The sequence below is a fragment of the Plasmodium vinckei genome (assembly GCF_900681995.1).
Source record: "Plasmodium vinckei vinckei genome assembly, chromosome: PVVCY_14".
Taxonomy (NCBI): Eukaryota; Apicomplexa; class Aconoidasida; order Haemosporida; family Plasmodiidae; genus Plasmodium; species Plasmodium vinckei.
The window spans coordinates 1,973,187-1,994,823 of record NC_051306.1 but is presented as its reverse complement, the minus strand read 5'-3'; the positions used below and the strand labels follow the sequence as shown (position 1 = coordinate 1,994,823).

Here is a 21,637-nt window from a genome sequence, read left to right as displayed (position 1 = left end):
TTTTAATCATGTTTAATTTTCTTTAGTTCTAATTATGTTTTTTTTCAAGTTTATTGGCATATATGTATATACTCTATAAATATAAAAATGTATATGCACACACATATAAGTATGGAAAATATGGAAGGTCATTTTTTTTTTTCTTCTTTTTCAATAACTTCAACTAATTTAATATGTCGTTATTTGTTATAAATTTATTTTATACAATTTTTATTTTAAAATAAAAAATATGGCACTAGTAAAATGAATAGACAAAAATAACCCTATATTTTATAGTAACTATTTGAGTTTATTTTTTTTTTAATTTTTCACTTTTTTTTTTGAAACATGAGACAAAGTTTAAGTTCTTCTGCACACAGGGAAATTGATCTATGTAACCGTCAAAAAAATAACAAACGATGTCTTATATTTTCCTTGAACAGTACCTGTAAGGTTTAAAGAAAGTTGTGAAAATCTTGACTGCTTTGTGTATAGCTTAATGCTCAACATGCTTCATATTAGCATTATGCATACGTGTGTGTATATAAGTAGTAAGACTTGTATCCTCTCTGTTCTTTCCAGTTTTTTTCCTTTGGCTATATTTAACTTTAAAAAACGGTAATATTATTTTATTTTTTTTTTATTTTATTCATTTTTTGATAGTTCAATTTGTGCTAAGCGGATATTCAGAACAAAATGAGCAAACAGACGAAGATATAAATAGTTTAAAAAGTTTGCTAAAATTTGAATTGTGTTTTATATTATATAACATTAATAAATATTCAAACCAGTGCAAATGGCTACTTATTTTATGGATGCCTGATGACAATTTTGAAAAAGGAAAAGACAGTAATGATATGAAAAATAAAAAAAACGAGAAAAACCACAATCATGTATCTAACTTAAACAAGCTTATATATTACAATTTGAAAAATAAAATTCTTGACATAATTAATGATAGTGATATTTCATTTTTTCAAATTAAAACATTTGAAGAATTAGAACAATGCATAAATAGGAATGTTTTCAACTTTAACAACCACAATAATATCGACACTAACTGCTTAGATCCATTTACAAATGAAACAGATAAAAATAAACAATTAAATATAAAAAGTTGTCTATATAATAATTATATAATAAATTTACAAATAAAAAATCTTTATTATAATTTTATTGAAAAAAATAAACAATTTATAGAACATATCAAATTAGTAAAAGAAGAAAAAAATTCATGCTTATTATTTTTAAAATTAAGCACAGATAATTATGAAATAATAAGTAACTATATAATAGTTCAAGATATAGAATTTATTAAAAATAAAATAAATAATGAAAACCTATTTTATATTGTTTATAAAATATTAGATACATATACTTTTTTTTTTGTGTGTAATGAAAAATGTAATATAAAAGACAAATTTGTTTATTCACTTTTTAAAACAGAAGTTATACAAGCTTTAAAAAAAAATAATATTATTATTTTTTTAAGTATTGAAATAAGTAAACCTAAACATGTTCTTGATTTTATTAATTCAGACATATTAAAAACTGAAAAAAAAAAAAAAAAAATCAAATAAAGTATACAAGCTACCCACCATTTTGTAAGCCTATCAAAAATACAAACCAAACAAACCTTCACCTTTAGTAAGAACAAATACTAATATATACTATTTCGTAGAAAAAAGGTGACTAAAATGGAATGTGGGTTACTTATAATTTATGCAAAACCAAGTAGCTAATTTTAAAAATAATAAAACATATAATAGTATCATATTAAAAATATATATATTTTTTTCATATAATTCAAAATAAAATGAATATATATATGTCCCTATTCATTGTATAAATATTTTAGAAGCCCCTATGATGTCAAATTAACTTTGCCAATGATCCTCCCACGGTTTGGGCCTATACATTATATATCCCTACATTTTGCAAATTAAATAAAGTTGTATTTACAAACTTATTTTATCTTTTTAATGAAAAATATGATAATATATTTTTCTACATATTTTAATCTTGTCAGTTTGAAAAAAAAAAAAAATTACATTTTTTGTATATACTATATTTTGCATGTTGAAAAAATTATGTTTTTTTTTCTTCCCCTTGAAAATAAATTATGGGCGTGACCAATATTTTGTACATACATATTTTTATGCAAATTTAAATGGCATATAAATATAGATAAGTTCAACATGTTTTTATATTATTTTTTTTTACCTTTACATTTATTTTATAAGCATTACTAACAATCAGCTTGTAACATATATTAGCCATAATAAAAATAACATCCCACTTTGTAGTTATATTTGTAAGTATATAAATATATTATACATAATAAGTATATAAAATAGAGTGACATAAATATATAGCAAGGCAATAGGCCATTCTCTCTCTACATACAGTTTTATTCCTTTAATTAATTTTCCCTCACCGTGTTTTATAACAATGGAGTCTGAAAAGATAAAGCAATTAAATGAGGATATCGAAGAATTAAAAAAAGTATTATCTACAGTAGTTCGAGAAAATGTAAAAAGAAAAATAAGTCGAGTTATAGAAGATATAACAGTGGAAATAGCTAAATTAAAACTTGATGAATTTCAAAAACCTAATAAAATAAATAATATAAATTCAGATAAAAATGATAATAGCATATCATATAGTTCTGTTCCATCTTTTGCTTGGAATCAAGAAAAAAATAAAGTAACTGTATTTTTAACTATTAAAAATATACAAAATATTAGCCAAGAAAATATAATATCCGAATTTAATGAAAGAGATTTTGAAATAAAAATACATAACGTTGATTTAAAAAATTATCGATTTTGTATTAAAAAATTACATGATAAAATTATACCAAATAAGTGTTCTATAAAAATTAAAAAGGATCTTCTTCAAGTTTATTTAATTAAACAAGACAATAAGCATTGGGATAATCTTCATTATAAAGAGTCTCCTATGTCAAAAATACGACCACCTAAAATGAATGACCAAGTAGAACCTTCAGCTATGCTTATGGATATGATGAAGCAATTGTATCAAGAAGGTGATAGTGACATGAAACGGACAATAGCAAAAGCTTGGTGTGAAGCAAATGAAAAAAAAAATGATTTTGTTCCCCCTGCTTTTTAAAATAAACACCTACTCATTTTTTATGCCAAATGAAAGAGCATTTACATTAATATTGTATATACAGTTTATTACTACTTTTAAAAAGAATAAAATTGTTTTTTCCTTTCAAACTGTTTCACCTTTATTTAATCAGTTTAGTTCATTATACTTTATTTTTCTTTTTTTACTTCGAAATATCCATCCCATATACTACCTCTTTTTGGGGACATGAGAAATAAAGAATAACAACTTATGTTATATAATATAGAAAATAATTTAAATTTCAAATAGTTTTAATTATAAATTTATGTTTACAATTTTAAAAAGTTATTAAAAATAAAATATAAAACAATATACACACCCTATTAATTATTTTATGTGCATTTTTACTGCTAGTATACAACGATATTCCTTTTTATATACGTATATACACAAAGTAAAATATAATGCACCACACATAGAGATCACATATACAACGATCACTTTAAAAAAAAAAAATAATGAATATGCATTATTAATATAAAATTATTCTTTTATCTTTTTTTCAAAAATCCAAAAGTTTTTTTTTTTTTTTTGGGTTCGGATCCTTTTGTTCCAAAGCTTTTTTCTGTTCCTGTTTCTGAGTTAGTTGCAGTTTCTACTTCTTGAGAAGCATTAGTACGTTTATCATTGGTTTCGCTAGTTTCAGAGGCTTTATTGTCTACGCTTGCAACTTCGGCCTCGCTTGAAGCTTTTTTCTCATCCTCAGTTTCTGCTGCTTTGGGTTCGACTGGTGCTACAGCTTCTGGCTCAACTGGGGTTTCAGCTTCTACTGGAGCTTCAGATTCTACTGGAGCTTCAGATTCTACTGGAGTTTCAGCTTCTACTGGGGCTTCAGATTCTACTGGGGTTTCAGCTTCTACAGGAGTTTCAGCTTCTACAGGAGTTTCAGCTTCTACTGGGGTTTCAGCTTCTACTGGGGTTTCAGCTTCTACAGGAGTTTCAGCTTCTACAGGAGTTTCAGCTTCTACTGGTGCTTCTTCTTCTATAGGTGCTTCTTCTTCTACTGGTGCTTCTTCTTCTATTGGTGCCTCTTCTTCTACTGGTGCCTCTTCTTCTACTGGTGCCTCTTCTTCTACTGGTGCCTCTTCTTCTACTGGTGCCTCTTCTTCTACTGGTGCCTCATCTTCTATTGGTGCTTCTTCTTCTATTGGTGCTTCTTCTTCTATTGGTGCCTCTTCTTCTACTGGTGCTTCTTCTTCTACTGGTGCTTCTTCTTCTACAGCTACCTCTGGTTCAGCTTCTGGTTCTACTTCTGGTTCAGCTTCTACTTCTACTTCTGGTTCAGCTTCTACTTCTACTTCTGGTTCAGCTTCTGGTTCTACTTCTGGTTCAGCTTCTACTTCTACTTCTGGTTCGGCTTCTACTTCTACTTCTGGTTCAGCTTCTGGTTCTACTTCTGGCTCTGCTTCTACTTCTACTTCTGGTTCAGCTTCTGGTTCTACTTCTGGTTCGGCTTCTACTTCTACTTCTGGTTCAGCTTCTGGTTCTACTTCTGGCTCTGCTTCTACTTCGAACTCTGGTTCAGCTTCTACTTCTGGTTCTGCTTCTGGTTCGCTAGGAACATCGCTGTCATGTGGTTTCTCGCTGTGTTCTGGGTTTTCTTCAGAGTCGATTACTTTGGGTTCTAAAGCATTATCGTTTGTGGTAATGTCACTATCTTGTTGGTCTTTATCCATGTCCTTATTTACAGGGAATTCATCAATATTAGTTATGTGTTGTTCAGGGATACTATCAAATGAAACGCTTTGATCATTATCGTGTTTTACCTCATCTAAGTTTTGTCCCCATTCTTGTTCACTAGCTTCAACATTAATATCGTGTTCAGCTTGTTTAATTTCTACACTAGTATGATCATCAAAATTGTTTGGTTCGAAACTTGTGTCAAACATAGTTTTATTTTTACTAGCATTGTCATAAGCATGAACACTACTTGCAGATTTAGAGTATACACTTCTTTTTTCATCGTCATAATTAGTAGTATATTCATTTTTATCTGAACTGACATGATCAGGGAATGATTTTTGGCTTTGTGTATGTACACTACTACTAGAATCTTTATTACTTTTCTTTTTCTGTTGTTTATTTTTTTTAATTTTTAATATTTTAATCATTTTTTCACCATGCTTTGATTCTAAATATTTTTTTTTTTGTACAAAAGTAATATCATTTGAATAATAATTTACGAGATATTTAAAAGTAAATAAGTTTGGAATAATATCACTATTTTCATTTATAATTTTTTCTTCAACATGTTCAGTTGATTTTTGTAGTTTATCGAAAAATTCAGGATCTGAAAAAGTTGCATCTACATCAAAATCTTCACTTTTTTTAATCATAGAATCAATTTTAGCTTTATATATTTTTCTTTTTTCTTTATATATTAAATTAGTTAAATTAATTATTACATCTTTTGAAATATTTTCATCGATACTTGGTAATTTAGGTGTAAATCCAAGTAATGATTCATTGTACATTTTTTTGATTGAGTTAAGCGATTTTTGAATATCTGCATCTTTATCATAATTTTTTAATTCATCATAAAAATCATCTGCATTAACATTAAATTTATTTAATACTTCTTTTTCTACATCTTCTATTTTTTTTTTATAGCCTTGATTAAGTATAGCTTCCTCTAATTTGCTCACATCTATAGCTGCATTAGGATCACTTTTTATCATATCATAAACTTGTTTTGTTGTCTTTGAACTCTCATTTAGTACTTTATATATTTCAAAGCACAAATGTCGTAATATTAGTAAAATATTATCTTTTACGATTCTTCTTTTTCTTTTAAATAATTTTTCTCCTGTTAAATACCAAATTAAAACAAAACTTCCAACGAATATTCCGATTTCTAACAATCTACTTAATCCGGTACTCATTTTGGATATTTTCAAATTACAAATACGGTGTTTTTACTGATAAGCATGTATATTCATGTAATATTTTAAAAAAAAAAAAAATTGATACTTATTAATATTATCAATTTTTTTTATGTACTTATCGGTACATTATCTGTTATTTTTTTCTTTTCAAATTTTTGTAAAATTTAAAAGATTTAATGTCTATATACAAAATATAAATATATACATGTATATTATTGCATATCTATGTTTTTATATATGCACACCGTGTTGGTATGTATTATTCATTTTAAAGGCAGTGGTATGCAAATTATTATATATATATATATATATATATATATATAAATATATAAATATAATCGTTCTTTGTCAAAAGGAATGAATAAGACTATAACTACACTATAGATAAAACTAAAATCGTACTCTCTTTATTTTTATTTGATTTTAAAATTTATGAAAATATTATATATAGCATATCTTATTGTATATATCAACTGCATATATAAATATATATACATATCTACAAAATATGTATAACATAGTGTCATGAATATATATACATACATGTATATACGTATGCACAAATAAATTGCTATACAACTATGTATATAACATGCTTACAAATAATTAAAAACTTATTCACATAATATCTTACGATCTACACAAATACATTCAATATATTTTTAAAAAATATAATACTATTTTTAATATGCACATATAAAAGTACATATATATATCATTGCTTTATATCCAAATTTGCATTTTAAAGATTATTTTCAATTGTATTTATACTTATACAATAATTACGTATTAATTAATAAAAAATATAAAAATAATATAAAACATATATTATATTATACCCCTTCTTTATGATATACAATTTAATTATTTACATAAACGAGGATTATTTAATAAATAATAATAGCGGCAATTGGGTTATGAAAAAAACGAAAAATATGAAAACTAAATAAGAAAATGCAAAATAAGCAGAATAAATAATAAATATAAAATTAGGTACTAAAAATTATTAAAGTTCCAGAAAAAAATGCATTAATTTATAATACGGTATTTAATTTACAATATGCTAATAAAATTACCATAAAAATATAGCATACAATAATATTTTATATATAATTCTTCAAATCTATAATATAATATATAAATTTTTTATTATTCTTTTTACGTATATATAATTAAAATTAATATATAGCAAAAAGGCTAACATGCGTTATTATTTCATTGAAAAAAAAATATTGCATTATAAATAATATACGTAATAAAAATAAAGGACATGAAAATTTAAGGGCATATTTATATTCTTTCACGGTTTTTTAATAAGTTTATCAAAATAAAAAAATTACTATAAATATATTAAAAAAATATTATATTTATATTTATAAAAATATAAGTAAAAAATCGCGTTGTTTGTAAAATAATATATATTATGCATTGAAAAAACTATAAAAGTGGATATAAAATAGCAATATTACTTGTAAAAAGGAAAATTTGAGTACTCATAAAAAGAAAAAAATGTGCATTATAAACAATTTATTTTACCTATTATTATTTTATATGCAATTATATTAATATGTAAAGTTTTAAAGAGTAAATATAATTTTACAAGAGAAACGGAAAATACCCCTATTCTATAACACATTTTATAAGCTGGTATTTTTAATTTGTATTATTTATATGTACTCCATAATATATTCTATAATTCCAATTTCAATAATATTCATAATATAGTAACACAAAAATATACAACAAAAAATAATAACAACAAAATAATGACGAAATATCGCCAAAATAGTTATTGTGCCATAGGTACAATTTTATATATAAAAAAATGTATTTATTGAAAAAAAAAAAATGTTAAACACTTTTCCATTATAGCTCGAAACTTTTTTTTTTTTCCTTTTTCACCTGACCGGCAATATAATTTTCGTTAATTGTAATATAACTCCAAACTCATTCCGTCCTTAATTTCATAATCTTGTAATGTTATGTGATCCTTATAAATAGTGTACCATTTTTGAATTCTTATTTTATCTGCTCTTGTTCCTGTTCGAATAAAAAAAGGGTATAGGTTATGTAAATAGGGGACACATTATATTATGCAAAATACACAGGGGAATTTAATTTCCATAATAATACGGAGAATGGTGATTTAAAAAATATATTCCATGGTCATGAAATAATGAAAAAATTATGTACAATGCATAATATTATTCATTTATTCACATATTTGGTTATTTATATAATCACAAACTTAAGACGAAATAATGTCAATAAAATGTATATGTTTACCTGTTTGAGCAGCTACAAGTTTTTTTAAATCTCCGATTGTATCATCAGGATTGCATTTTACTCTAATTTTTTTTCCTAATCTATCATTAAGTATTATTTCGATCATTTTTTTATGCCAATGTAATGTATTTTTATTATTTAATTATTTTTTGTCTTTATTTTTACGGATAAACAATGGTATTTTTTTACAATATTTTAACAGTCTTAATATTTTGGATAAATTTACATGTCGGGTTTAAATATGGTTATATTATCTGTTTGGTATGTTTATATTTGTTTTGTTTTCAATTTAATTCAAAAAATATATTACAAAAGTTTATCCGGGTTTTGTACTTTTAGTCAGCCCTTTTACAATACTGTAATCGTTTGTTTTTTAGTTATATATATATATAGGTATATTTTTTTTGCGACCAAATTAACAGAATTTTATAAAAATAATAAATTATGAAATTGTTGAATTGTTGTAAAATAAATAAAATATATAATATGCTATCTATATTTCTAAGTATTTGAAATACTTTTATTCTTTGCATGTATTGGGAAAACTCTCAGGATGCTAAAATGTAGATAAAAATATTAAGCATTTATAAAGTTTGCATTTTTTTCAAAAAAAAAAATTCAAAATCGTGGAAAAGTATTTTTTCTTTGAAAAAAAAACAAGTTATCAGTTTGGGGATTGAATTTTTTCAAATAATTTGCACCATTCTATTTTTATATGAATTTTATAGAACTTGGGTTTCAGTTTTATTTTTCCCTTTTCTATATCACATAGGTTAAAAAAAAAAAAATGAAAGAAGAAAAAGGTATAGCAGTTTCAATATCTCTATTGGTATTGAAAATTATTGTTTTATAAATATTAAATATTTATTTTTCTTTGGTTTAAAAGTTACTTTTTTTCTTTTTTATATTTTTATATATTTTTCATGAGGGTTGGTTCCCTCCCGCAAAAAAAAAAAAAGAAAACTAACAATGTAATATAAACGTAGTAAAAAAAATGATACACTAATTAAGGTGGTATTTCATTAATATTGAAAATAGCAATCAACCACTTTGTATTTGAAGTGGGTATACATACATGTACATAAATATTATATACATGCATAGTATATGCATATATATATATGAGCACATACCTATTCAGACATACACGCAACTACACGCTTGTGTAAAAAATATAAACATTCCGAACACAAAATATTATGTAAAAACATATGGGGTTAAGCCGAAAAATGATGAATATAAAAGTAAAAGAGATAATCCATGATGTATGTGGAAATCGGTTTTATTTTTTTTTAAATCAACTAAAATGCTTGCATCTTTTGGTCTATCAACCATATCTTTAAATAAACTTTCTTTTTTTAAAGCTAATGCATGAATTTTATTTTGGAAATACATGTTGTTTAATATGGATGATAATGATACGATAGTTGAACTTATTCTTAATTGCATATTATGGTTTGCCAATTTAACAGTAGATAATAATAATATACTTGAAAATAATGTAGATAAACTAAAAAAATATCTAAAGTCAATATTTCTTCTATTAAAATCTCCTTCGGTACTTTTTAATTCTTTTAATTGTTCTTTTGCTTGTTCAGCATTTTCGGGAAGGTCTTTTTTTTTAGGCGCACCTATTCTTCTCACTAACCCAACTTCAGAAAAAAAACATAGCCATATTGTTGATCCAAATAAATATCCCCAACTAACATTTAACAATGGTCTAAACAAACTAGGATTGTTTGCAATTAACCCTGGAAACATAGATACTACTAAGCTAGTTAAGCCTACCAAATAAAGCAAAACAAACATGTATTATATATATGTATGTATATGAAGAAAATAAATAATGAGCATCTTTAATGCATGGGGTTTTTATTTGCTAAGATATAAATTGATTAACTACAAGTTTTTATTTATTTTCATGACAAGTTGTGAGTTTCCAACTTTTGTAATAAACTTGTATAGCCCTCCCCCATTTGGCTATGTTTGCAACACGACATATTTTCTGCATTTTTTATTTTTTCAAATTTATGTTTCTTACCTGCGATACTAGTTATACTTTGAAGGTGACTCATGGCGGCTCCCATTTTATTTTTTAAGATAATTTTTTTTTTTTTTTCTTTGCAATTTCTTCTTTTTTAAATATTTCGCGCAGTTTTTTTCGTAATTTTTTTTTTTATTTTAATAATATATTTATAAAAGTCAAAAAAAAGAAAAAGGTCAAACCTTTTTTTTATTTAACTAGTTAATAAGAAATATTTCGGAAAAAACATGTTAAAAAATATTATTTTATATATATAACGATCTATATATATTTAATATAAAGCGTTATTTTATTTTTTATTTCTAATCATATATATTTTTTAATTAAAAAAAAAATATATAAAATAAACCTGAAAATTAGCATATAAACAATATTTACAATATTTTTTTATATGCAACGTCATACATACCGTTTGTTAATTATTATTTTTTTAAATAATCGATTTATATATATATTACATTTTTTTTTTAACGATCCTTTTATTTTTTTTTATTTTACTATATATGCTTATTATATAGCATACTTTATTTTTTATATAAAATATGTTATACCCATTTGGCGATGCCCTATTATTTTCCCCCTATATTATTGACATTATAATAAGTAAATATAAAAATAAAAATATTGGAGTATGCATACGATATTATATATAACATCGTTTTACATAAATTTATAAATAGCCTCTTTATTTCATTTATATATTATATAATTGGATAGTCATATATAATTTATAATGCATGATAAAAAAAAAACGGTATATTTTTTTTCTAGATTTCAAATATATACAATATAAAATAGCGGTATTTATAAATTATGAAAAAATTCGTTTTATATGGCAATCTATATTTTTCTTACTATAATATGCTGATTAATAATTATAATATTTTTTTTCCATGAATAATATATTTTAAATTATAAAGAAATTTTTTTTGTTTCTTTTTCAAAGTAATTCATTATACTTTTATTATTTTTTTTTTTTCCTTTTCGTAAACACACTATTATTTATGTATTTTTATAAAAAATAAAAAATTAATATTTTTACCAAACAAATAGTATGCATATGCATGCATATAAAAAGTTTGAAAAGTATCTTCATTACTTATGAAAAAAAAAAAGTGAGACATAAATGAACAAATTATAAATACTCCTATGCAAAATTGTAAATTTGATAAGCCATAAAAAATTCATAACCCTGAACAATTTAACATGTTTATGAAATTCTTTAAAATGAAAGACAAGTATATTTTATAATCTTCCACATTAAATGAACAAAATTGGGGGCATGTGCTACCTCCCTACCATTAAACAAACAACAGCAAAAAAAATAAATAATTAATTAATTAAAAATATAAACATATGTACTATATCGTAGTTCTTCTAAATATGCATGACAAATGATTACAAACTTAGTCATATATTATCATAGTTTAAAATGTTTCCTTATTTCTTCACACTCTTTTAAATCCCAATCATATAAATTATCGCATCCGAAAAATATGACGTGTGACCAATCGCTATTGTCCTTCATAAAAAACAAGTTCTAAAAAAAAAAATAAAAAAAAATAAAAAAAATGAGTGAGCAATGGTTAGAAATGGAGCAGTGTCGATGAATGTGGTAGAAAACGGATTCGTTTTTTTCTTTCTCTTTTTTTTCTTCCTCTTTTTTTTTCTTTCTCTTTTTTTTTCTTTCTCTTTTTTTTTCTTTCTCTTTTTTTTCTTTTCTTTTCTTTTCTTTCCGCCTACCTTCTTAACATTCCGAGTGTAAATAAGGGGGGGGTCGTCGTTTTCGGTAAACTTTGAAAAGTCAAAGGCCTTTATGATTCCATCTTCTGATCCAGCTAAAGCCAAATTTGTATTACATTCCAAATTTAATAATGATATACAGGATGTATCAAATGCTTTAAATTTGACAATATTATCTTTATTATTAAAACAATTTGGTGTTGTTATAGCATTTCTTATATCTATTTTATTTATATATCCATGAATATCAGTAGAATATATTGTATAATCATTTGCTTTACTCCATATTGTTGATTCAGGAGTACTATCTAATTCGATATCTAATCCTACTTGATTTTTTCTAATGTCATAAATTTTTAATGTTTTATCCGAAGAAGTAGATAATAATAAATTTGTATCGTTTTCATGAAAATTAAGATTATTTATTTTTTTATTATGAAAATCAAATGTATGTAAAATTTTAAGACTACTTAAATCCCATAATTTTATAGTATGATCTTTTGAACCACTACATAATAAATTTGGAATTATTTTTGAAATATTTATACACGTTACACTATCTGTGTGTCCTTGAAGTTCATTTTTATATTTTTTTTTTTTTTTTTTTTTTTCATAGCTCGATGGTTTATCTCCTATTGTAGCGTTTTCATATGCTACTGATTCGTCGTTTTGTAATTCTTCCTGCACTTCATCCACTTCTTTTACTTCATCCAATTCTTTTGCTTCATCCGCTTCTTGGATTTCTTGTCCTGCTTCCGGTTCTACTTTCCGTTTCTTTTTGTTTTTTGCATTTTTCTTTTTTTTTTTGCCATTTAAATGGATTTCATCATATATATTATCCTGACTTCCCAAGTAACATACTGGCTCTAGTGAGTCCATCGAATGTATATCCCATAATCCTATATTTTTATCTAATGTACCTATAGCAACTAAATTAGTATTTTTATAATATGATGAATTTACAACATCCATACATAAAGGATAATTATCTATTATTGTATCATCGTATATATTAAATATAGACTCATCATAATTAAAAATATGTAATTCTAATGTCCCAACATCATTATATATTTTTCCATTTAATATTATCGAATCTGTTTTTTCAATATTTAATTCATCTTCATATATATATTTCTTATCATCAGATATAATCAAATCTTCTGATATTATTTTTTTACTTTTTTTCTCATTTTGAAATATAGAATTTATCATATACTTATCTTTTTTTTTTCGTTTGCGTGAAATATCGTCCACATCAGAGTCATCACTACTTTCATCGTCACTGAAAAGGGAGGAAGTAAAAAAAAAAAAAAAAGAAGTTACATTAATGAAGTGACACTAATTTATGCCATATATTTTTTATGTCATTTATTTTTCATTTTTATACAATACCTGTATATTTGCTCCTTTTTGGAGTAACGTTTTTGATCCTTCGATAAAAAGGTGATACAACTTACTATATCACTAGGCTTAGCATTTTTTTTTTTATTATTTTTATCCTTTTTTTTTTTATCTTTTTTTTTTTTTCTCTCAATCGTTATGCTTGTTTTTTCTTCTTCGTTTTCCATTTCTTTACAACTTTATAAAAAAATTATTTTATTAAATTTTGATAAAGCATGTTAGTCGTATGGACAATCCAAACAACAATTTCATTCCATAAAATATTTAACCTTTATAGACATAAACTTTTATAAAAGTCCTTATGGTACCGTTTAAATTGGTGTTATGCAAGTACATATGCAGACCTATAATAATACAGCCTCAAACTGTACAGCTGTATATATCTCTAACTATATTAAAGGTTGTAATAAAAAGGTTATAAGCAATGTAAGGAATGTAAATTATTACTAAATAGAGCTAAAATTGTATGAGAGCATTTCTTCTATTACATTATGTATATTTTTTTTTTAAATAATAATTTGGTGGGTCATATCTTTTTACGGTAATTGAAAATATGCAATATTCACCATTTCCTATATTATTTTACAACAAAAATATAAAATAATTAATTTTATTAAACTTTAATTAGTTTGTGAAAAATAGGTGAATAAATACTCTTTAAATTTTGTTAGTATTATATATGTACATATTTTAAAATAATATATTTTTTTTTTAAAACATCCCAAATGGTTATACACGGATAATTATATATGCGTACATTTTTTTCCTTAACAAAAAGAACATACAATTCTAATCAAAAAAATTTGATGTTATTTTTTTTTAAAACATAAAATATGTTAATTATTAAAAACGTATAGAACAAAATAAACTATTTTTTCTTTGTATATATTTTGATAAATAAATTATATACATAATAAATAAAGACTATAAGTATATATTTTATTATTATTATTTTTAGCTAAAAAAAATAGTAATATTTTTTTTTTTTTTTTATAAAACTTTTATTATATATATTTTATAACTATTGAAGAGGGTTATATACAATTTATGTATATCCCATCATTACAAAGAATAAATGGATAAACATAAGTTAAGTAAAACCCTTGTTGTGTTACATTATACTAAATAGAAATATTATATTAATAAGCCATTTTTATTTTTATGTTTTGATTTCTTACTTTTTATACAACAACCCGTTTTTGTTTAGCATTTCCATTTCATGTAATATATACACTATGTTTTTTGTCCTAGTAGTTATATAACAAAATTAATATTCTTTAAAACGAGCTGGAAATTTATTTTAATAATTGCCTATATTTCCTCTCGTTGTATTATATATAATTTTATGCTCATAAAAATTAAACAAGTATTTTTTTAATTTTTTTACTTTTTTATTTATTTATGGACACTTTAAATTGTGTACAAATTGGACAAAATGCTTGTACATTTTTTTCTTATTTTTTCCATATTTCTCTTACACATGTATATACATACTAAACAATATTAGGGATGATATTTCCTGTCCATATATAAAAAAATAATAATATAATTATTTCATTTTGTTTCAAATTAATTCATTATATAAATTTTATTCTCTATATGTTTTTAACTTGAATGTGTGCTATTCATTTTTAAACTTTTCCCTTGCACCATTTTTTTTTTTTAAACTAAATTTTATTTATATTGTTAAATTTTATGATTTATATACTTATTTAAAAATATTATATTTTTATCGCATATTCTGCGCATATAAAAATATATATACATATGAATATATTTTCCTTTTTTAAATATATTATTGTTTTTCTTAATTTTGTGAATTAATAATTTTTTTTATAACATTTTTGATGAATGTTAAGAATTTTTTTTTACTGTTTGCCTTACCTTTTTAACAATTGCAAGCATTATATGTATACCTATGAAATATGTGAGAACTTTTGTATTTTCACGATATTGTAAAATTTATACATATTATATGCATATACAATCATGTATGGATAAAATATTAGTGAATAAGTATTTGCATTTATGCATACCGTATATATATAAACATACATGTAGATTGTATAATATATACATAACCATCTCATGAATATATATATATTGTATAATTAAATTTAAAAATACTTTGATATACTTTCTTTTAAACTAGTATTGTTAAATTGGATTTATATAATATATATCAATATATATGTACCCTTTTTTCATTTTATTTTTGATTTATTTATTTGAAAAAATAAATATGAATATACATATAATGCCGAAAATAATGTCTCATTAAATTTGTGTGTACAAGCAAAAAAAGGAAACACGTCAAGAAAGGATAGTATTATTAAAAACGGTTGTTAAGTGATAGTCAAAACATTTGTTGAATGATAATCAAAGCATTTGTTGAATGATAGTCAAAACATTTGTTGAATGATAATCAAAACATTTGTTAAGTGATAGTCAAAGCATTTGTAAAATAAATAAAAATGTGATTTTGAAAATATTTAAAAAATTTAGAAATGAAAGAACGAAGATATTAATAGACAAAATAAATGAGCATATAGAAGAATAAAGAAAATAAAAATATTTATATATGCATAATTATTTACGTACACATTTGTACGGCTAGACGTACTTGTATACCCTCCCCTTTTCCTGTTACTATTTATATTCCATGTTCAGGCAAAATGGATGGGTTTGACGAGGCAAAAATGAAGCAGCTTCAGCTGTTAAAGGAAAAAATGAAAATAGCAAAAGCACAAAAACCTGATGATAGTGCAAAAAAAGTTGAAGGTAATTTTTCTCATGATGTTAGAAATGTTCGATCTTTTGAAACTGAAGATATGCAATTTAATAAACCAGGAAAAAAAATATTTGACATATTTTCAACAAATAAAAAAATATTAAATCCAAAATTAAACAGAAACATTTTTCAGCAATCAAAAAGTGCCACCAATTTGCCTTTTAAACCCAAAAATGAAAATGGGGTAGTGGCTAATGATACTGAAGTATTTGATACTCCTCTTACTTTTGAAGAAGTTATGAGACGAAAAAATGAAAAAAAGAAATTAGAAGTCGAAAAAAATCCACAATCTATTTTTTCTGGCATGTTAAATAATAAACAAGATAATATGACTCCCGAAAAGGGAAATATAAATAATATGTCTTCAACATTTAATGGAACAAGTTACAATACTACTAATAATATAGGAGACTATCGTGGATTTGAGCAAAATAATTTTAATATTGAATCTCCTGAAAAAAAAAACACATATCCTGGCACAATTCCAACTAATACGAATAGCACTGATAATATTAATAATCGTATTGGTGATAATTTAGTAAAAAATCCAAATGTGTTAAGTTCAGGAAATATGAATACCAAACTAGCTTTTGGAACTAAAGAAATAAAAAATTCAAGTTCTCTAAATTTAAATACTTTTAGTAATATATTTCAAGAAAATACTTCAAATAATAATTCCGTTTCTCAACAACGGAATATATTAAGTGAAAGTTTGCCTCTTAATTTTGAAAGCCAAAATGCAAGAATGAATATTTTAAATAATGCTAATAATAATGAAAAAAATCCAAACATAAATAATAATAATAATAATATTGGAAAATTTAACAATTCCAATAATAGTATTAACAATAATAGTAGCAGATTATTTGATATGAATTCAGGTGCTCAAATGAAGGACTTTCAGCAAATGCAGCAACAAACTAACAATAATGCTTCAATTTTTGGTGGTGCACACAAATTAAATGAATTTAATCTGAACAAGTCAGGGAATTTTAATAATTCCAATAGTGCACTAAATAACAACATGAACATGTCAGGCAATTTTAATAATTCCAATAATGCACTAAATAACAACATGAACAAATCAGGTATTTTTAATAATTTAAATAGCGGACCTAATAACAGCATGAACAAGTCAGGTATTTTTAGCAATTTAAGAAATACCACAAATAATGCTGACAATTCCGAAAGTAAGAATATGACAAACACAAATAATATTTTTAATAATAAATCAAATATTGGAAATATGAATAATTCATATGGTAGCATAATAAAGCCAAATGGAACAAATAATATAGCCAATACAAACATTCCCAATAATAATGATAATAATAACAATTATAATGACGGGGCAAAAATTTTTAATTCAAATATGAAAAATAATATGTTTAATAATACGACCACTAGTAATAACAATTCTCTTATAAATAATAATAATAATGTTACATCATCGATATTTAGTAAAACCAGTAGTTTATTTAACAAAACGCCACCTAAAGAAGGTAATATATTTGGTAGCGCTGGGAATAATGCATTTAATAATACTACTAGTGATACAATTTCTAATAATCAATTTAATAATACTATAAATTTATCTAAAAGTAGTGGAAATATTCTTCCAAATGAAAAAAATATATTTGGATCATCGAATGTTAATCAAACAATATTTGGTACTACTACTACTCCCCCCACTTCTACTATTGCTAATAATACGGGACCCAAACCGAATAATATATTTGGTAATGGCACTATAAATAGTAATAACCTCACACAGAATAGTGCACAAAATAATATATTTAATAATCAAATGGGAGAAAGTAAAAACATATTTTCACTTAATAATAACTTAAATAATTCTGAAGGTTCTAAACTTAATTTTGCTAACACCAATTCAAATGTTGTACCAAATAATAATGAACAGCTAAAAATGATGAAATTTAAAAATACATTATCACAAGTAAAAAACATAAATATGAATTCACCAAATGGCTCTATTCAAAACCCGAACAATTTTCCAATAACAGCTACTGAAAATGGTATAAAAAATGGTCAGGTAATTGCTGGCCAAATAAATAATACCCATCTTACAAAGCCAAATTTAAATGATAATAAAATAAGTTCAATTTCTGATCAAAATAAAAATTCAGATAATAGTGTTGACCTTCCATCAAATAATGCTAATGATGATAAGGAAGGTAAAAATCTTCGAAAAACTATATCAACATATTTTAATAATTTAATACCATCCATATTTTCAAATTCTAGCAAACCTGTTCAAAACACAGATAATGTCAAAGAAACAAATGCAAGTGAAACGAATGAAACATCTGTACAATCTAATGAATCAAATGATAAATCAATTTCTCATAACTTAAATGAAAAAATTATAAACAAAGAATCTAGTAATAATAATTTTGCTGAAAATGTTAATACTAAACAGATGGCACCACAAAAAAATAATGAAAATAAATTGGGTAATAATAATTTTTCAAATAAATTACCTCTTGAAAATAAACAAATTAATCATGCTTTTCCAAATCCAAACATGCAAAACACACCAAATAATGGAAAACCCTTATTTCTTAATCAAAATGCCAGTTTATTTGGGGCTCAGCAAACAAATTCTAACAATCTACTTAAAAATAATAACATGTTTGGTGGAGAACAAAACAAGAATAACACCCCTCAGCAAAATAATAACATATTTGGCGGTAATAAAAATATTTTCGGAGCAAGTAACATTTTTTCGAGTAACGCGAACCCTGGCATAAACGTAAACAAACTATCAAGTTTGAACAATGATAATACACAAAATAATAATATGCAAAATAAGGCAAATAATAAAGTCCTATTATCATTATCAAGTGATATGAAAAAAAATCTGTATGAAAACAATTCAGTTACAAAAGAAACCGCAATTTCAAGTATGGCTAACAATACGACAAATAATGACATTTTTAAAAAAAATAAAAATAATAGTTTTATTAATTTAAATTCAGAAAATTTTGAAAATAAAGAAGAATTTGAAAAGTTTGATAAAATATATAAAAACATAAATTGTATAGATAAAAATATAAATTATATAAATAAATATGCCCCCGAAAATATAAACAATACAAATAATTATATCGGTGAAAATAGTAGTACCGTTAAAAATTATGAAGCTCTATCTGCGGCAAATAAACTATTATTAGAAAAAATGAACAATCCTAACAATACAACAGAAGGGAACAAAGAAATGAAAACGATAGTCGATAATTTAAATAAAAATATAAACAAGAGTGGTGAAGAAAACAAATTAAATGTGAGAAGCACTGAAAAGGGAAGCAGCTTAAATAATATGATGTTAGGGAAAACTCTTTTCGAAACCCAAATGAAAAATAATGGAATTGAAAAATCAGTAGCTCTAGGATTTAATATCAATACTAATGAATTGACTCCTATTCAAAAATTAAGATTAATTAATGAAACATCAAAAGAGATTTCAACAAATGATGAGCCAGATTTAAATGAAATGATACCTGAACATGTTCAGAAAATTATGCAAAGAAGAGAATATTTTAAAACAAAAAATAAATTATTAAAAACAGAAACAGATCAAGGAAGTGTAAAAAAAATAAAACCATTTGTTCCAACAAAATATAGTGAATCATTTAGAAATACATTTTATACAAATGAAAATAATAAAAATAATATTTTTTCATTAAAAAATTTAAATAGTATGGGTATATTAGATACCCCCAATTATACAAAAAATAATAATGAACATAATGGGAATGCAAAAAATATTTTAGATTTAAAAAGTAACACATATAATAATGATTATAACACACATACAGCCACAATTGACAACTTAAGAAATTGTAGTAATGCTAGTAATATAAGTAATAGTAGTAATGGTAGTAAATTTTCTCAGATGATAAATAGTATATACACTAGTGATCAAATTGCAAATATGGAAAATGAATTAAATTCACAATCTGATTTTGTATCTAATATTTATAAGTCTTTGGATAAAGAAAATCATATATATGGAAAACGTGATAGAAATAATTTTAATATTGATGATCAAAATTGTATAAATAAAAGTAATAATTCAAATGATTCAAGTTTTGTAAATAATAATTTAACCCCTGAACATGAATATTTAAATTGTGAAACTAAAAAAAAAAAACACAAATCAAACTCAGATATAGATAATGCTAACGATGAAGATAATACCTCGGACTTATCAAAAGGAAGTAGTAATAATACATTTTTTAATATGGCAAATTATGTAAAAAATATTAGAGATTCAAACAGTTTAAATGATATATCCATGAATTTAACTAAATATACTTTTCAAAATGAAAAAATTTTATGTGATATAATTAATGAAAATTTTAATATGGCATTGAAAATTTCTTCTTTAAATGATTTACCATTTTTATCTGAAGATTTTTCATAATATATATAGCCATTGTGTTTATGTAAATATGTTGATTTCCCATGGGTGGAAAAATTTACCTTCACACAACTAAATCCAGAATTATATCAACCTAATCTAACAGCTCATATGTATGTGATATATATCTGATATGTTCATACATAAATAAGCAGTGCACATGTATATATATTATACACTTTTTAATTATTTGAAAATAACATATTTTTATAAATTATTTTCCTTTTTTTTTTAAATACCATTAAAACTAGCTATGTAGTTTTTCCTTTTCTTTTTTTTTTTGTTTATTGCGCTTTTGTTTTGAATTTTTGTGTGTATATATTTATTCATTATTGGCGCAATTATTGTATAGACACAAACACTTTTTAATTAAATTTTCAACTTAATATATATTAGTATAAATTAAAGAAAACTTATAAAATTGTTTACCATTTTTAATATGTATAATAGAATGGCAAGAAAAATAGAAATAAAAATATATGCTTAATAGGATAAATTAAAAAGTTTGAATTAGTCTATATATACACCCATAAGATATCACTAATTGGTTTATTTAAATAACTTCAAAATTGTAATGATTTTTTTTTTTTTTTGAGCTAGCTAAATTATTACTTTTGTTAATAAATATTATGAACAGGCAATAATAAATGTTGCTATTTTGCACACACTTTAATAAAGTAATAAATATAACTGCATATCAAAAGTATACAGATTTTAAATATGGAAATGCTTAGACTCGTTTTTATTAAATTTATAAATACTTCAAAAAAATTTTAATGTGCTTAAGTTTTAATAATATAATTTAAAACATAAAAAAGGTAAACATATTTATAGAATAAATACAAAGTACATAGTTTAAAAAATGGATTTATAATTACGAAGAAAATTGTATATACAATTTGCAT

General features: G+C 23.7%; 7 protein-coding genes across 7 annotated transcripts; 3 read left to right on the top strand and 4 right to left on the bottom strand.

Moving 5' to 3' along the window:
* Positions 1 to 327: 327 nt before the first annotated feature.
* PVVCY_1405490 (conserved Plasmodium protein, unknown function) lies at positions 328 to 1,559 on the top strand (the record flags this gene model as incomplete). Its single annotated transcript, XM_008624484.2, has 2 exons — positions 328 to 427; positions 643 to 1,559. 2 exons carry the CDS (start codon positions 328 to 330, stop codon positions 1,557 to 1,559), a joined length of 1,017 nt encoding a protein of 338 aa, XP_008622706.2.
* An 871-nt stretch (positions 1,560 to 2,430) lies between these two features.
* On the top strand, positions 2,431 to 3,114 carry PVVCY_1405480 (calcyclin binding protein, putative; the record flags this gene model as incomplete). Its single annotated transcript, XM_008624485.2, has 1 exon — positions 2,431 to 3,114. One exon carries the CDS (start codon positions 2,431 to 2,433, stop codon positions 3,112 to 3,114), a length of 684 nt encoding a protein of 227 aa, XP_008622707.2.
* Positions 3,115 to 3,626: 512 nt separating this feature from the next.
* PVVCY_1405470 (conserved Plasmodium protein, unknown function) lies at positions 3,627 to 6,017 on the bottom strand (the record flags this gene model as incomplete). Its single annotated transcript, XM_037634907.1, has 1 exon — positions 3,627 to 6,017. The coding sequence occupies one exon, from the start codon at positions 6,015 to 6,017 to the stop codon at positions 3,627 to 3,629; it is 2,391 nt and encodes a 796-aa protein (XP_037490945.1).
* A 1,927-nt stretch (positions 6,018 to 7,944) lies between these two features.
* Positions 7,945 to 8,412, bottom strand: PVVCY_1405460 (ubiquitin-like modifier HUB1, putative; the record flags this gene model as incomplete). Its single annotated transcript, XM_008624487.1, has 2 exons — positions 7,945 to 8,060; positions 8,307 to 8,412. 2 exons carry the CDS (start codon positions 8,410 to 8,412, stop codon positions 7,945 to 7,947), a joined length of 222 nt encoding a protein of 73 aa, XP_008622709.1.
* Positions 8,413 to 9,503: 1,091 nt separating this feature from the next.
* On the bottom strand, positions 9,504 to 10,393 carry PVVCY_1405450 (conserved protein, unknown function; the record flags this gene model as incomplete). The annotated part of the gene is made up of 2 exons (XM_008624488.2): positions 9,504 to 10,090; positions 10,348 to 10,393. 2 exons carry the CDS (start codon positions 10,391 to 10,393, stop codon positions 9,504 to 9,506), a joined length of 633 nt encoding a protein of 210 aa, XP_008622710.1.
* A 1,377-nt stretch (positions 10,394 to 11,770) lies between these two features.
* PVVCY_1405440 (periodic tryptophan protein 1, putative) lies at positions 11,771 to 13,664 on the bottom strand (the record flags this gene model as incomplete). The annotated part of the gene is made up of 3 exons (XM_008624489.2): positions 11,771 to 11,890; positions 12,094 to 13,378; positions 13,489 to 13,664. The coding sequence occupies 3 exons, from the start codon at positions 13,662 to 13,664 to the stop codon at positions 11,771 to 11,773; spliced, it is 1,581 nt and encodes a 526-aa protein (XP_008622711.2).
* A 2,508-nt stretch (positions 13,665 to 16,172) lies between these two features.
* On the top strand, positions 16,173 to 20,735 carry PVVCY_1405430 (conserved Plasmodium protein, unknown function; the record flags this gene model as incomplete). Its single annotated transcript, XM_008624490.2, has 1 exon — positions 16,173 to 20,735. One exon carries the CDS (start codon positions 16,173 to 16,175, stop codon positions 20,733 to 20,735), a length of 4,563 nt encoding a protein of 1,520 aa, XP_008622712.2.
* Positions 20,736 to 21,637: the final 902 nt, after the last annotated feature.